Here is an 18,255-nt window from a genome sequence, read left to right on the forward strand (position 1 = left end):
TCACTGTTCCCTCTAAGTGTACTTCTTCTAGCTGCCCAGGTACTAATAATAATTTTTAAGAGTTACCAATGACCTCTTTTCTTATAGGGATACATATCATTTTAACTTATTCATCTCTTAAGAAAAAAACCTGTTTTTTTTGTTTTGTTTTTCTTTTTTCCTTCTTTTTTAATTACCTTTGGATGATTCTCTTGAGTTCTGTATTTGGGCATCAAATTTTATGTTCAGGTTTGGTCTTTTCTTTACAAATGCTTAGAATTCTTCTATTTTGTTTAATGACCATTACTTTTCCTTGTAAGAATATAGTCAGTTTTGCTGGGTAGTTGTTTCTTGCTTGTAGACCTAGTTCCCTTGCTTTCTGGAATATCATATTCCATCCCTTTCGGTCCTTCAGTGTGGATGCAGCCAGATCCTGTGTTATCCTCACTGTGGTTCCATGGTATCTGAATGACTTCTTCTTAGCAGTTAGTAATATTTTTTTTCCTTGGTCTGATAGTTTTTGAATTTGGCTAAAATATTCCTGGGTGTTGTCAGTTGGGGATTAAGTACAGTGGATTCTTTCAATCTCCACTTTTCTCTCTTATTCTAGAATATTGGGGCAGTTTTCTTTGATAATTTCCTGTAGTATTATGTACAGGCTTTTTCTTTTGTCATGGTTTTCTGGTAGACCAATGATTCTTAAGTTGTCTCTCCTGGAACAATTTTCTAAATCTTCTGTTTTGTGAATGAGACTCATATTTTCCTCAATTTGTTCATTCTTTTGATTTTGTTTTATAGTGTCCTGCTGCCTTGTGAAGTCACTTGATTCTTATTGTTGTACTTTGGTTCTTAAAGACTGGATTTCATCCCTGGCTTTTTGGTCATCCTTCTCCTTCTTCTGGTCTGATTTTCTTTGGAGGTCATCTTTCATCCACTTTCCCTCATCTTTCATCTCCTTTGCCCTCATCTTTCATCTTCTTTGCCTCATTTCCAAGCTGATTGATGTTGGCTTTCAAGACACTATTTTCTTGTTTTAGTTAAAGTGCCTCTGTTTACAGATGACATCTTAATTTTTAAGTTCTTTTCTCAATTGTCTTCAGCTTCTCTTAATAGTGTTTTGAACTGTATTTTGAATTCTTCCAAAACCTGTGTCCAATTCGCTGGGTTTTCTGTTTTATTGCTTGGTGTTCCCTCCTCCTGTTCTGTTCAGTTTGTTCTTTATTCATTGCCTGTATAGAAGCTGTGGATTGTAATTCATTTTTTCTTTTTCTGTTGTTTGTTCATATTTACTCCGTCTTTACTCCATGCAGTTGTCTGTGCTCTTGCTCCTTTCATTATTTTATTATTATTATTATTATTATTATTATTATTATTATTACTTTTGGTTTGGGGCTTTTCTGTCAGTCTTTCCTATTGGAGTTTTGTCAGCAAATTTCTCAGTGTAGTCTGTGGGGGAGGGGTTTTGGAGCTCGAGTTTCCACTTCCCTCTGAAGACTTTTGATGGGATTAAGTCCACTTGAATTGAGCTGGATGTGCCCTGAGGCCAAAACCTTCTGGAAGAGGGGAGCAATATGGAGGGTCTCCCCTGATGCAACTAGGCTACCCACTGTACACTCCTTCTCTAACTCCTTCTGCACCACTTGTGTTCGATGCTCTGAGCCTGGCACAGCTTTGCCTGCAAGGTACTCCCTCCAGACCAGAGTCTTTGCCCACCCAGAGGTTCCAGCTACCGCTGGAGGCTTAGAGCACTTGGTAGAGGAGGGGTCCTGGAACCTTCCTTCTCCTTTCCCCTTATACCTGAATGTTCTTGAATTCAGGCTTTTTTTTTGGGGGGGTGTACCTTTTAAATTGAGTCCAGCAGGAGGGTTCCTTAGCTCTGTCTTGTTGTTAGGTTTGATTTTTAGTCCCCTAGGAGCATTTAGTTTGTAATTGGTAAGGAAGGGTTTTCAGAGGTCTGAACTTTTGCTGCTTCTGTGCAGCCATCTTGACTCCACCTCTGCTTCCTCTTTCTTATTCATTATAACTATCAGGTCTGATGTTAACTTCTTATCCAGCCAGGTAGAGAATATTGAGGTTTTCCCCACAAAGTATTAAATATATATATATATATATATATATATATATTTAAATGATAGCTAGTAATTTGGAGAAGATTTTTAAAGCTATCCTCTGAATAATCTTATTAACAGAGATGTCATTCATTGGTGGCATTTATCATTGACAGATGACATAGTCATCTCTTTGAGGAACTCCAATAAAATAATGATAATAGCAGTATGACAGGTAATAGACATTTTAAATAACCACAATAATAATAAAAGCATTTGTATAGTGCGTATGATTTGCAAAGTACTTTTAATATTTTAACTAATTTGATCTCCATAACTACTCTCTGAGTTAGAGGCTATCATTATCCCCATTTTACAGAGAAGCAAACTAAGGCATAGAGAAATTTAAGTGAATTATCCAGGGTGACATAGAACACAGGAACTGAGGGACTCAAAACTTCGATGAGAAAGGACAAATAGTCATAAGAAATGGAATAGATGACTAATGAATATTTGGAAAACTTTCAAATTATATCTAATCAGGAATTAACATGGGAGATATTTACAAGAATAACTGATAGGAATAAAAGATGAACAAATTGTGAACAGTGAAGAATGTGTTACATCTTACTCTATTTTTGTCAACTCTGTGAAGATAACATGTAACTTCTATAAATTGTAACCCTTCCATTCTACTTAGAATGGAATACAATGAGTATTGAGTGAATAGAAGATGGTGTGATTATGTTATACAGTGGGAAAATTGAAGAGAAGGAATTCAGAAGAAAAGTGAATGGCTATGTTTTTATCACATTTGATTCTTCATAGGCTGACATCTATCATTCTAGCACTAATTTTCTTTCAGTGAGAGCATGCCTATAGGTCATGAGATGCAACAATCTCCCCCAAATTCAAAGCTGAGGAATATTCAAAAGACAATGAAGAGGTGCATAATGTGAAAAACTATATATATATATATATATATATATATAATAGCTAACATTTATACAGAGCTTGCTCTGTGGTAGGCATTATGCTAAGTACTACCTCTTTTAATTATATAAGGAATTGTAGAGAAGTAGTATAGAGGATGTCATCAGAGAAAAGTATGATTAGAAAGAAAAGATATGGTCATCTAGGAAGAATGAAGAGTTAGTCAATGGATAGTTCACCTACTCCATTATGAGTCTAGTGTCAAAAGAATTCATTAAAGCCCAATGCTTCAATCTATATTCAGACTCCATCAATACTTTCTCTAGAGGAGGATAACATTTTTCATCTTAAGTCCATCAGAATTGTCTTGAACCACTGAATTAATTAGAATAGTCAAAAGTTCTTCAGAATTATATTGGATCAATCAGAATAATTAAGTAATTCACAGTTGATCATCATACAATATTGCTGTTTCTGTGTACAATGTTTTTCTGGTTCTGTCCATTTTACTTTGTATCAGTTTTTATGTCTTTCTAGGTTTTCTGAAATCATCCTGCTTGTCATTTCTTATATCACAATTATATTTTCTCATTATGTTGTGTGTTTATGAAGGAAATATTTTATTGCTATTTTTGTTACTATGCTCTTTCATTAAATGCTTTTGGACTTGATTCATTGAATCTACTAGATAAACATATTAACAGGCCAACCATATCTTTTATTTACATATGCTTTAAAAATATTTATTTAATTACTTTAGAATATTTTTCCATGGTTACATAATTCATGTTCTTTCCCTCTCTCCTCCCATAGCCAACAAGCAGTTCCACTGGGTTTTACATGTATCATTGATCAAGACCTATTTCCATATTATTAATGTTTGCAATAGAGTGATCATTTAGAATCTACATCCCTAATCATATACCCATTGACCCATGTGATCAATCATGTTTTTCTTCTGCGTTTACTCCCACGGTTCTTTCTTTGAATGTGAATGGTATTCCTTCTCATTAGTCCCTCAGAATTTTCCTGCATTGCTGCTAGTAGAGAAGTCCATTACATTCGATTATGCCTGAGTGAGTGTATTAGTCTTTGTGTACAATGTTCTGCTGGATGAACTCTGATTTTTAATGGATGCACTCTCTCAGAATATCTTGAACCTAGGATAAGATTCTCTTGGGAACCCTCTTTATGAATTGGAGTGGGGTGCCCCCAGATGTTATAGACCATTGGCAGTAATTTACCTAGCTAAGCTAGTAGCAAATTCCATGTCTCATTGGCCAAGTAATTAAAATAATAATAACAATAATATCCATATGTAGTGGTTTATATAGTGATTTAATGTCTACAAAGCACCTTATAGACATTCCCTAATTTGGGCCTTACAATAGTGAATCTTTGTTGATGGTGGTAGGTTGATAAGTCATGAGAAACTGGCAATATTGATCACAAACTAATGAAATTTAAGATTTTAAAGTGAGAAAACAAGGAAAGAGCTAAACATCAAGAAAGTTAATTTGAAGGAGGTCCATTCTAATAACCTCAAGAAAATCAATTAAATGTTATTTTGGCAAGGAGATTAGGCACCTCAAAAATTCAAATGAATGAACGTTTATTAAATGCCTTTTAATTTTTTATTTAATTTTTAAATTTTTTATCTAAGTATTTCTTTTGCATGGTTACATGATTCATGCTCTTTCCCTTTCCTCTTTCTTCCCCCCTCCCAGAGCTGACAAGCAATTCCACTGGGTTATATATATATTATCACTCAATACCTATTTCCATGTTATTCATTTTATAATAATCTATTAAATATCTTTTTTAAAATGCAAGGCATTGTGCTCTATGATATACTCCATGAAAACACTACAGTTTCTACCCTCATGTTACTTACAATCTAGAAAGTGAAAAAAGGAAGGTAGGAAGGAGGAACATTCTTTTTTGAGTCTTAATACTAAAGGAAGGTAGGAAATATGGTCTTATTAAGCACTTACAATGTACCGTGCAAGATTTAACAAATTTTTTTTCTAATGCTGACAATGACTGTTGGAGGTAAGGACTATGATTATCGACATTTTATAGTTAAAGAAAGAGGCAGGCAGAGGTTAAATGACTTGTCTAAGGTCACACGGCCATTAACTATATGAAGCCAGAATTGAAATAAAATCTTTTCTCCTCCAGGTCCAGCCCTCTATCTACTTGCATCACCAAAAAAAAAAAAATGTATTTTGGGAAGCATTTGCATGGCTTAATGGATTGAGAGCAAGCTTAGAGTCCCATTCAAAGGAGGTCCTGGTTTCAAATATGGCTTCAGACACCTCCTAGAAGTGTGATCTTGGGCAAGTTACTTAACCTCCATTGCCTAGTCCTTACTACTCTTCTGTCTTGGAACCAATACACAATATTGAATCCAAGGTGGAAGGTAAGAGTTTTTAAGTAGAGTTTTTACCAAATATGAGTGACCTACTTAGATTGCATAACTATCTGAATCACTAATTAATTAGAAAGTTAAAAAAAACTGAAAATTAAGCTAAATAAAGGCATCACTAGGACATGGTATGCACATTATAAAGAGAAGAAGCAAAACTTCAAAATGTTTTTGAATAAGTGATTAATGTAAAGGAAAAACCTGACCTTTGTTAAAAAAAAGTTCTTTAGGAATTCTTTTTTTAAAGCCCTGGTTATAAAAGAGAAGATGTGGTCAAACCCTTGGGGCAAACTTTGCCTTGAATTATCAGTAAGGAAGCCCCACTAAGCCAGCATCACAGGATTTTTATTATTGTCCATTCCATTTCCTAACACCTAGAATGGGAATGCCATTTTTGTTCTAAAGTCTAACCCAAACTCGATTCTGTTTTAATGACCTATTATTGGCACTTGAGCTCGTTTCCTCTCCAACTGGCTGTAGTTGCTAAAGAGATGGTTGTGTCCTTCCATTACTATTCCACTTTTGTGACTTTGATGATAATGGTTTAGAAATGTAGAAATATGTAACCATATGTACAAATGTAATGCATACTGACGTTCCACTTTCACCCCCAACCTCAGACCACTAGCATCAGGCTCACTGGTGCCTTTTCTTCAGGGCACTTAACAGAACCTCAACAGAGAGCTGCCAAGAAAATGGAAGAAAACAATTTCCACTACACTTACTGATTTTGCTAGTTCGAATTCTCCGGCTTTATGATATGCTAAGCCTAAATCATAGGCAGCTTCTCCTTCCATCTTCATGTCACCCCCTAAAAAGTAAATGTCAACAATAACCAGGTAATCCAAACAAAGGATAAAAATAATGAAAGTAATAAAAGGCACATATATATCACAGTTCTTATGAAATCATATTTGCAGAGTGTTTAGAACAATATAGAACAGAGTAGATACTATATTAACTATAGAAATACTATTATAATTAATGATAATAATCAATAAAGTAATAATCATTAATAATAACCATAATTATTATTCACTTTCCTCATAGGATTCCTTAACCTGGGGTCTGTGGACTTATTATTTAAAATTTTATTATTTATTTTTACCATTAATTAATTCTGAATTCTCTCTCTCCCTCAAGCCCTTATCTGTCCATTGAGAAGGCAAGCAATCTGATGTCAATTATCCATGTGAGAACACCATATACAATATGAAACACATTTTCAAATTAGCCATATCACAAAAAAATAAGAAAAATAAAGCTTAAAAAAGTATTCTTCGATCTGTACTCAGAGTTCATCAGTTCTCTCTCTGGAGGTAGATGCCATTTTTTTAATCAAAGGATATGTATCTAGGACTGTATGAAGAATTTTTTTAAGTTTGAGAATTGGATTTCTGTATAATTGGTTTCCTTTTGAATCCTATATGTTTTATTTTATGAATTTAAAAATATTATTTTGAGAAGCCACCTGGTCAAAGGCTTCATCAGACTGCTAAAGGATTCCATGATACAAAAAATGTTAAAAAGTTCTACAACTTAGAGAGATTCCTCACAACTACCCTGGAATGTGGAGTTTCCAAATATTACTATCCCTATTTTACAGATTAAGAAACTAAGATTATAATAGAAGGATTTTGTCTAGCATCACTTATGGCTATTATTATTAGACAAAATTAACATATTCTTCAAAGAAGTGACTTGAACATAAGAATTCTTGGTTGTTGTTTTCAAATGCAGCACAGTTAAGCGGTAGCAAAATGGTTAGAGCACTGGAATTAGAGTCAGGAAGACCTAAATTCAAATAAGACCTGAGACATATGTCAGCTGAGTGTGACCCTGCACATCACTTAATAATTAATGAATAACAATCAATAATATTAAGCACCTACTATATTCCAAGCATTGTACTAAGAAGTGTTTTACCTCTGTTTCCTCAGATATAAAACAGGGACAATAGTATTACTTTCCTCCCAGGGTTATTGTGAGAATAGAGATAGTTGTAAATTGTTTTGCAAAGTGCTATATAAAGTTAATTATTATATTCTACAACATGGTTTTCTCCCCACTCTTCAGGAACACTAGTCATCTCTTCTGAAACAGAACCATGTGCAGATGAAAAATAAAAACGCTGAAAGAATGCCATCAGCCTAGAGTGGAGCTGTTTGGATTCAACCCAGAGAACATGATTAAACAGGTGTTTCCTAAATGTGTTTTTGTATATATTATTACTGTGTTATTATCATTAATAAGATTTTGTAGATTATTTTTACAGAGGCCTACCAAGTTAAAAATACCCCAACAACAAATAAAGTATTCATGCAGCCACCTAATAAAAGGAATACCGAGCTATCTAGTGATGAAGAATTCTTGTAAAAATCTCAGTTTATGTTAGGAGGCCAACATAATTTAGGAGGCCAACATGTTAGGAGGTATGGTGTTCCTTCCACACAGCCATCTTCTCTCACTCCATCTCTTTATTTCTGTCCTTCCTCTTTGTCCTTATTTCTGTCTGTCTCTCCATTTATAGATGTATCTTTGAAAATCATCTAAATAATTGACTATGCCAATAATCAAACCAACAGAGATCACGATTATTTCAATAGATGCAGAAAAAGCCTTTGACAAAATATAGATGTATCTTTTTGCCTTTCTCATCTCTCTTATTCTTCTACCTCCCCCTCTCTCCCTCCCCATGCCCATCTTTTTCTTCCCCTATTCTCCTCAACTCTCTCTCACACACAGAAAAAGAATTTGTGAGAGTATGAGTCAACTAAAGAGGAATTTTTGGCTAAACTTTGGACACTAAGTAGAAAATGATAGTTTTAGTGAATTTTAATTCTATGATCAGAAGTTTCAGTACAGGAAGTAATGGCTGGCTTTTCTTCCTATTGTGAAATTCTACATTTTTGTGTAAAGCCAAAGCACAATTTTATTGATTGATGGATCTTTAAGATCTATCACTGAGGTAGACTCTTTCTTTAAGCAAGAGGCTTCCCCCATCTTATTTAAAATGGATATAACTCTTCTGCCTTGGAACCAATACACAGTATTGATTCCAAGATGAAAGGTAAGGGTTTAAAAAAATAAAATGGACATAAATGAGCTAATCATCTTTATCCATAATCAAAACTTAGCCAATGGTGTTTAGACATGATGCCCATTATGTAGCATTCTGAGTTCACCCACACCAAAATCCACTTATATCATCTTCCAATGTATTAAAAAAAAAGAAGAGAAAGCAATTCTTTATTGGGCTTTTGCTGAGTGTTTCAGATCTGAGTGCATTACACCTGGGAAAACTTCAAATGTGAGGATGATGGATATGGATTTCAGAGTCTATTTACACTTACATAGAATCAAAGTCTTTTAATTACTTTAATTCCCCTGAAACCAAAATCTTTGGAAAAGAGAAGTTATGCTGTACTGTTGGTTCAAATAATGAATGGTAAAGCTAAAAATGGAATTTAATTTATCCATTTTTGTCCTGTATTCCAGTGATTATTTTGGGCTATTTTTACTACAATGTTCAGGATCCATTTGCAAAAAAATAGTAAACACTCTGAAAAAAATGTTTAAAAGTTTGAAGAGAAAAGGAGAACCTTTTAGAATTTTTATTCAGCTTAAAAATTTAGAGCTGGAAGGGACCTTAGAAGTCATGTAGTCTAATACCTCCATTTTTACAGTTGAGGACACTGAGGTCCAAATGGCTTAAATATTTTGCACAGGGTCACAGAGGCAGACAGAAGAGCCTGGATTTGAAAATGGGCCCTCTAACTGCATTGCCAGCATTCTTTCTATACCTGTAGTTTTAATTACACCTCTCCACAGATAAAAGTCCTGAAGAATGTCATTCAATGAACTTCTTCTAAGTTAAATTTCTAATAACGAGCATTGTAAAGACATCAGGAAATAACAGAAGGGAACTCAAAAATGAGAGTATCATTACCTTAAAAAAAGAAATTTACTCTAATGAATTAAAATTAATTTATAATCAATCACATAAAGCAAACCAATGTTTCATATTTCACAAAATTGTATCATTAGTAATGTATGAAAATTTCCTAAATTTTGGAAAGAATGCATATAATTTGATCTGGGAAACTAATTCTTGTTAGTAAATTTGTTCATATTTTCTTCCTCCAGAAAAAAGGTATCCCACTTTTATAGGGTGACAGGATTATAGATTTAGAGATGGAAGAGATCTTAAAGGTTGAATCCATTCTCCTAATTTTACAGAGCTGGGTCACAAAACTCATAAGTATCTGAGGTCAAATTAAAACCTGTCTTTCGGATTTAAGTTTCAGCACTTTATCCAGTACATCATACTGGCTCTGTTTCAAAACATGAGTTTATCCTTAGACAAATATTTGAAGTTATTTGAATTATCTATCAATATTTGATCCTATAAGATGGCTTGAATTATGGATATTCTAGAATCCAATGAAGTTTTAAATATTTCACTATATTAATAGTCCACATCCATAAAACACAGTTATATAAACTTTGATCACTGCAAATTTCCCTGAGGAATAGGCAGGACCAATGTTATGATCACTGAATTAGTGATAAGGAAAATGAGGCTCAGAGTCAAAACTATAACTAGCAATTTTGACACACAGGGCAAGTAGCACCAAAAATTTAGCTTGAGGAAGCAGCATTATCAAGTTTAAAAATAATCAGTTGATGCTTTTGTTTTGTTGAGGGTTTAGGGTGGAGAAGAAATCATGAGCATGACGCTCATAGAGGGAGAGTATTTGGGACACCAATCCCTTTCAAAGAGGGTGGCTTTATCAGAGATAGAACTAGGAAGAGGAAAAAAGATTGTACCCTTCTTTCTACATCTCAAACATGCTTATTGACTGACTTTAGATTGACAAAACATATGTAGATCACAGGAGATAAGGCTGGAAGCAACTTTTGAGAATTTTTCAACCAACTCCTTTCCTCTTTAGAGTTGAGAATGTGAAGACTCAGAAGGTGGCTGGTGTGTTTTGACAGTAATTTTAGTGAATTTAGTATCTTCTGACATTAAATTTAATGTTTTCTCTCTTACACTATTCTCTCTTACATGAATCTTATGAATGAATATATCATGTGTTCTTGAGCATTTGTCTTTTTATTTGATGCATATAAAGTATCCACCCTTTATAGAACTACTTTTTATACTATTGGATTTAAATTTATTAGTGATACTGAAAGGTAAATTTACCTATTTCACTAAAAGACCACAGGGTTCCCTGTTAAGTGAGCCTCAGTTTCCTTCCACTTCATAATTACCTGATGCTTATGTACAATGAAAGTATATAAGCTCAGGGGGAAAAAAATCTTAACTTCCATAAATGACCCTAGCTTCTGATTATGGGTTCCTTGTTTTACAATGTTGTTCCCAGAGGATGGCATTTTTGGAGATAAAGCTTTCAAGAAACTAATGGATTCCTCGTGGTCAGCAAGAAGGCACTTTAGTTTTATAGTGAAATTTGGAAGCATATTGATGGCATTTGTCTCTGAATTTCATTGGAAATAATCACCCAGACAAACACTTGACAATTTTTACTTTGCTTCTGGGAGAGCCCTAAACAGTGCATTAATGGATGTAAAGTGAGTATATTTGTTTCCTTTTTTCTTACCCACCTTCTTTGGCTCTTTCACGAGCTTTCAATAGAATCCGTATGGCCTTTTTGTAATTTTTGTTACTGAGCATTTTTTCTGCTAGCAGTGCGTAAATCCTCCGGAGATTTTCACATGCCAGGAAGTTGAAAGTCTGGCCATCTGCATTTGTCCACATCCGTCCCTCTGTCATCTCATGGAAGGTTTCATAATTCTCAACAGCTGCTTCAAGCTGACCTGAAGAATAGAAATCATCACAAATCATCACTGGCACTGCCAGCTTAAACTTTTGTGTATGTCTCAAGGTCCACAGTGTACACATCACAGGAAACCGAATTATTGGGGATGTAGTGATGAAGAGCCAGGAAGAATGGCAGATGAAGCAAGATGATTGAGGCTTTGGGATCCCTAGGAGCAGTGTCAACTGGGAAGCAAGGCTAACTTAATAAGATCTTGACTTTAGCACTGCCTTTTGCTATACTCATGGGCATTCACCTCTGAGAGATTTACTTTGGCTAGCCTGACTTGAGAAGGATTAGGAATCTTTGGGGTACATTTTGCATTGATCATCATAATGGAGCCAGAGGCCCATTTTCTACTTTTTAGCTTTTTGAAAAGAGACAGATTGATTATAAATTCAAAACCCACATTTCAAAGTTCTTTATATAAAATATGGCTAAGGATTACAGAAACAGCTCCTACCCCCCATTCCATATTTGTGGAAACTGAGGAAAGCTTAAGACATTTGGCAGAGATGTGCAAAATATAGCATAGAAAAGCCAGTCCTTATTATTGTCCTCAGGCCCTTTCCTTCCTTAAAAATGTCAAGCAAACTTATTTCCTAGAATGATTATTTACAACTGCACAATACTGATTATAATTTAGCATCATGTGGAAATGAATAAACAAATTATGGCGATCCATGAAATTTCCTAATTGGGACCCTCTAGGAAGCCATCCCTGAAGCACAGGCAGCCTACATTTCTGATGCTGACCACAGACATTGCTCGTTCCTCCCCAAATAGTCACTTACAACATACCAGGTTGCTACTGCTATTTTCTTATGACATCATCACACCTTCTCTGTCAAAGGAAACAAAAAATTGTCTGAATCCTCATGACATTCTTTATCATGGTTGATGAAACCTTCCAAGATGGGCCACTCTGCATTTTTTCAGGTAAGAATTACCTTTGTATCCAGATAGCAGTCGTGAAAATATTAATGTTTTCTTTTTATAAATTGTGTCAAGATTGCACGAACAGATATGAACATGAAGACAATGCAAAGATGCTAACTTCTCCATCTTTGTTTATAGCAACCAGAGACTGGGTTGGGTGGTGGTGAAGGTGAGAGAGAAGAGGAGTCATGAAGTTTCAGTAAATACTCCCAAACTCAGTAAAGCAGGGGGCCCACCCAGTCAGTTTAATTACAGTAGTAACCTTAAGATTCAAGGTCCCACTCTGGAGAACATTTTTTTTATATGGGATTGCTGATAATTCTTTCTTTCATCCCATGGAAGCACCATTCTTCCTAGTGCCTAATAGACCTTTCCTCACTGGAATACATGACTTCATTCTGTGGTCAGAATAAAGCAGCAAAATTTAGAAGTCTGATCCAAGGATAACAGGGAAAGTAGCATGAAGAGAGCACTGTATAGAGAGTCAGGACTTGGAGACAGGAGGTCTTTTGTTTAAATCTGGCCTCAGACATATGCTAGGTGTGCAACTCTGGGCAAGTCATTTAATCCCATTGTTTAACTCTTCTTGCCCTTCTGCCTTGGAATAGATCCATAGTATCAAAACAAAGGTAGAAGACAAGAATTAAAACAAAACAAAACACTGCTTTGCTCACAACTGCCTTGAGAGGTAGATTCTGTAAGTATGATTATTATAACAGTTTTACAGCTGAGGACATAAGCTTACAAAGGTAAAACAATCTGTCCATGGTCCTACATCTGGTTAAGTTCCAGAATTTGAACTCAAACCTCATTTTCTGACACCTGCACCTACAGTCTTTCTATTACACAATGTTGTAGAGAGGGAAACTTTACAATATCAAATAAGGAGTCAAAAGACCTCAGTTTGTAGGCTTGATTTTGCCAGTAGCTAAATACCTGATCCTTGGGCTAGATAGTAAAGTTCTTTGGGTTTAGTTTCTTCATCTGTAAAATGAAGAAGTTGATGAAATATTTTCCAAAGCATTTATAATTTCATTTGACTCAGCTGTCAAATTAATCCTCCAAACATTCCATGTGAACTGGAACAACCTCCAGGAATTGATGCAGAGCAAAAGGAGCAGAACCAGGAGAAAAATGTACGCAGAGACTGATACACTGTGGCACAATCAAATGTAATGGACTTCTCCATTAGTGGCAATGCAATGATGCATTTCTGAGGGACTTATGAGAAAGAACACTATCCACCTTCAGAGGAAGAATTGGGGAAATCAGAAACATGTGATTAAACACATAATGTGATAGAGATATGATTAGGGTTTTGATGTTAAAGGATTGCGCTACTGCAGATATGAATAACATGGAAATAGGTTTTGAACCATGATACATGAATAATCCAGTGGAACTGCTTGTTGGATTTGGGAGGGGGGAAGAAACAGAAGGGGTGGCAGATCATGAATCATGTAAACATGGAAAAATATTCTAAATGAAAAAAGGAAAAAACCAAAACAAAACAAAGTCATCCTCCAAAAATTCAAGTCTGAGCATGTTGTCACCTCAAACCCCACCTTCCCTCATTCAATCAACTCCAGTGCCTCCTCCCTGCTTACAGAGCAATACAACAATAAAAAAGAAATAATATAAAATAAATGAAAATGATTTTTAAGGCTCTCTGATTTGGCTAAAGCCCTCCATAGCCTGGCAACTTCCTAGCTTTCCAGCCTTTTCAGACCCCCCCCCCCCCCATCTCACAATGTATTCTGTAATTTGATGACACTGGCCCTCTTTGATGTTCCTTGTACAAGACACTACATGTCCTGACTCTGGGATCTTTCCTTTCCCTTCCCTTCCCTTGCCGTTCCTTGCCGTTCCTTGCCGTTCCTTGCCTTCCCTTGCCTTCCCTTGCCTTCCCTTGCCTTCCCTTCCCTTCCCTTCCCTTCCCTTTCATTCCCTTCCCTTCCCTTCCCTTCCCTTCTCCTCTCCTCTTTTCTTCTTTTCTTATCTTTGTCTTTTCTCATCTTTTCTTCATTCTTCTTTCTTTCTTGCTTTTTCTCTTTCCTTCCTCCTCCCTCCCTTTGTCTGACCCTCCCAGTCTCCCTTTGTTCCTTTCCTTTGTTTGTTCTTTCCTTCATTCCTTCATCGTTTGTTCGTTCCTTCCCCTTACTTTCTGTCTTAGAATCAACATTAAGTATTGGTTCCAAGGTAGATAAATATTAAGGGCTAGACAACTGGGGTTAAGTGACTTGCCAAAACAAGAAGTGTCTGAGATAAAATTTGAGCTCAGGACCTTCTGTCTTCATGTAGGGCTCTCTATCCACTGAGATACCAGCTGCTCCTAACTGGCCATTTTCATTGCTGTCCCCATGCTTATCTCCTTGTTCCTACCTCATCTCTACCTCTTGGCTTCCCTGGTCTCCTTCAAGTTTAAGTTAAACTCTATCTTCTGCAAAAAGTCTTTCCTGATCCCCCCCTTAATACTGGTGCTCTTTGTTGATTATCTCCAATTTATCCTTTCTATAACTTTTTATACATGGTGGTTTGTATGTTGTCTCCCCATTAACCTGGGAGCTCCTTGAGAGCACAAACTGTTTTTTGTATTTTTTTGTATCTCTAGCACTCGGCACTCTTCCTGACACATAGTAAGGTTAGTAAAATGTTTCTTGGCTGATTATTATTTTAAAAAATTTTTATGATTGAAACAAGACTAGCCTAGGTATATTGATAGCTTAGTTTAACTCCTGAGGCAGATGTAGGTGAGATGGCACTAATGAATAAAGAGGAATACAACTGGACTTGGAAGGCTTTGGTTTGAATCCTACATGTGCTACTTACTACTTGTGTCATTACAGAAAGGAAGTTTGCCCTCTCTTTGCCTCAATTCCCTTAATTGTTAAATAAGGGAAATGGATTCTATGATTTTCTAGGGCCTTTCTAACTCAAATCCTCATTTTCCTAAGATCTTCTAACTTGGCATCTTAATGAGTCCAGGATAGTGCCTTGAACTAAGTGACCAGAGGTAAGGATCTACTCCCATTTCTAAATTTCCTAATTTTTCTTAGCCTTCTGTTTTCCTATAACTACCAAAATCCAAAGAATTCCATCCGATTTCTCACAATCTTGGTTCTACTCCAGCCTGGATCATCTATCTGTGACCACATTTTGACATTTTGTTTGCTCTTCCTTTGTCCATTTATTTCCTTTCTGCCCATTAATGCTATTCCTTGGGAATTTCTAACCAATTGCAAACTAAGGGACACAGATTTTCTGTACCTTTACAAAGCATAAATTTTATCTCTAAGAGTCCAAGGATACAGTAATGAATCAGCAAATAGACTCAAAATAGTTGGACCCTTCAGCTATAACCAGACAATCAAATTGTCAATGACTTCGGAAGGTCTTGTCATAATCCTATTGTTTGAAATTATAATATGATAACATTTGTGAATAAAAAGACTTAAACATTTATCTTTCTTATTTTTTTTTGTTTTCTGAGGTTTCTATCTGATTTCATTGGTATATGGAATTCATGATCTGGAAACTCATTTTATTGATGTCTCCAGATGATTGTTAACTAATCTTTAACTTACAATCCTGGGGAGCTGCATGAGGGTACTAAGAGACAGTGATATCCAAAGTAATATAAGCTGAAATTTGTCAGAGGCAGGATTTGAACATAGATCTTCTTGACTTAAATACCAATCTTTAATCCACTCTGCCCCACTACCTCAAATGTCTATAGTAAATAAAATATTTAACAGATTAAATTCATAATCTTTCTAATCACACTCACCATTTCTTTTTCAGTGTGTAATACTATTTAAAATTAGAATTTCTATGAATAAAAGCTTATAGTCATGGTATTCTCATTTAAAGTTTAATTTAAATAAAATTTAATTTAAATTTTTAAAAATTAGGGTAGCTACGTGAAGGAGTTTGGTAAGAGATCATTAATAAGACTATTATGTGCTAAAGAAAGATGTAGATGCACACATGAGGAATTCAATTTAATTCAATAATGATTAAGTGTCTAATATGTACAAAACTCTATTCCAGGTACTACAGATACGAGGCCAACAATAAAAGCATGCCTACTTGCAAGGAGTTTACATTTTAATGCATGGCTAGAAGAAGACTGATTTTTCCCATTTGGTTGTGTGTGTGTGTGTGTGTGTGTGTGTGTGTGTTTGTTTGTTTGTTTTTTGCCATGTACCTTGGATAGATTCATATATAATACAATTTATCAATTGAAAAAATGTTAATGTAAGAATAAGACACAGGATGGAAGCCCAGATCTTGACCTCATTCACCAGAGTAACATGGACAACAGTATTATTAGTTCCCTTTCCTTGGTCATGTCTATTGTTGACTTTTTCTTTCATTGAGAAAGAACAGAGAGGCAAGAATGTTATATTGGAAAATTTATGACATAAAATCATGAAGAAGGAAAGAAAACAGGTCAGGAAAGAGAACTCAGAAGTATGTCATGACTATGGAGAGATGAGTCTTTAGGGTGTTGCTTGAAATAGGAACAAATCTCTGACAATCATTACAAGGAATTGGAGATATATGTGCATTTTCTCAGGGAAAGTTCTGGTCCTTTGAAACCTGAGGATTCCAAGAGTGATGGTATTCATTTATGTATCCATTTACAAAGATCTGAACCTGTGACTGCATAGATAAGAGTGACCCATTCTAGAAAATACATTGCAGATCAAGCACACTTTCCTTACTTTGTCTTAGAAAGTTGCTTGGAGTTTAATTGATTATTCCCCAACAAATGTCAGAAGAAGAACTTGAACCCAATTATGTCTTCTTGAAGTCAGTGAAATCATCTTTTCAAGTTTAAATCTCCTCTCAGCCACTTACTACTTATGTGACTCTGGAAAGTAATTTAACCTTGCTTGCCTTGATTTCCGCATTTGTCAAATGAGCTGTAGAAGGAAATGACAAACCACTCCAGTATCTTTGCCAAGAAAATCCCAAATGGAGTCCTGAAGAGTTGGACGGAACTAAAACAACACAATGACAACAAATAAAATGTCTTCCAGAACGGAAAGCCAGACTTCTGCACACTTTGCACCATTGCAAGAGGAAAAACCAATTGTCCAAAACAACAACAACAACAACAACAACAACAACAAACCATTGTTAAATTATGTATCTGGAATTTGTTCGAGTTTTCTAAACTAAAATCCAGGAATTTCTCATCCATTCCTTTCAAGCTTTTCCAGGAACATTTAAAAACTCTTACAAAATGAAGCCAAAACTTTGCAGAAGCCCCAGGATCATTCTTCAAATCCATCATCTATCTGTCTTAATATAAAAGTGAAGTAGGCTAGTAAACATACTTGAGGAGGCACGTTGTGAGCCGTTATGTTCCTAACAAGACAACATTTCCCTAACAAATGAAAACAGAACTAATCCTGGATATTTTTCTAATTGGATGGAGACAACATAAAGAATTGGTAAGTATTTCTAGTTCTTCATCTAAAGGAAAGTGCACTATTAAAATAAAACCACTACTGGAGAGTTTCACTTTCCCCAGGCCCACACAAACAGAAACTCATCTGTCCATTTACAAAAAAAGGGAGAAAACACAAATAAAAACACATGGATGCCATAAACTAAGAATCAGGACAGTAGGCTCAGACTCTCACTCTGTAGGGGAAACAAGATTCTCTTTATTTGGATATTATCTCAGCCATGCTCACTCCTTCTTTTCTATACAACAACATCGCTGAAAGTTTATAGATATTTGTTACATCACAGCAGATGTCTTGAACAAATATTAAGCAAAGGAGAATGTATATGATCTCCACCATTTTAGGTTTTTTTTTTAAAGTAGAAAGATTGACTAGATATTAACACAAATGGGTTTAAATGTGAAGCTGCCATAAAAGCCGGCACATAAATGTAATTCTCCCAGCCGCTATTTTGATGCACATTTTTGATTCCATGAATATTTTATGAAATGGCCCAAACTAAAGCCATATAACATTCCTGCATTACTGATGCTTGCGCCCGTAAGCTACGAACATTAGAGGCATGATTGAGTGCATTAAAATGAACTCATTCAGCAGTG

General features: G+C 35.4%; 1 protein-coding gene across 2 annotated transcripts in view; it reads right to left on the reverse strand.

Annotated features, from left to right (window-relative positions):
• The window catches only part of TTC29 (tetratricopeptide repeat domain 29), a 258,913-nt gene that overhangs the window by 164,750 nt on the left and 75,908 nt on the right, over positions 1 to 18,255 (reverse strand). For both annotated transcript variants that reach the window (XM_056802751.1, XM_056802750.1), the window contains 2 exons: positions 11,023 to 11,235; positions 6,114 to 6,199 (listed from right to left, as the gene is read on the reverse strand). In XM_056802751.1, coding sequence (XP_056658729.1) covers positions 6,114 to 6,199; positions 11,023 to 11,235 — 299 coding nt within the window. The remainder of the gene's footprint in view (positions 1 to 6,113; positions 6,200 to 11,022; positions 11,236 to 18,255) is intronic.

Source organism: Monodelphis domestica, chromosome 6 (genome assembly GCF_027887165.1).
Source record: "Monodelphis domestica isolate mMonDom1 chromosome 6, mMonDom1.pri, whole genome shotgun sequence".
In the NCBI taxonomy this organism is placed as follows: Eukaryota; Metazoa; Chordata; class Mammalia; order Didelphimorphia; family Didelphidae; genus Monodelphis; species Monodelphis domestica.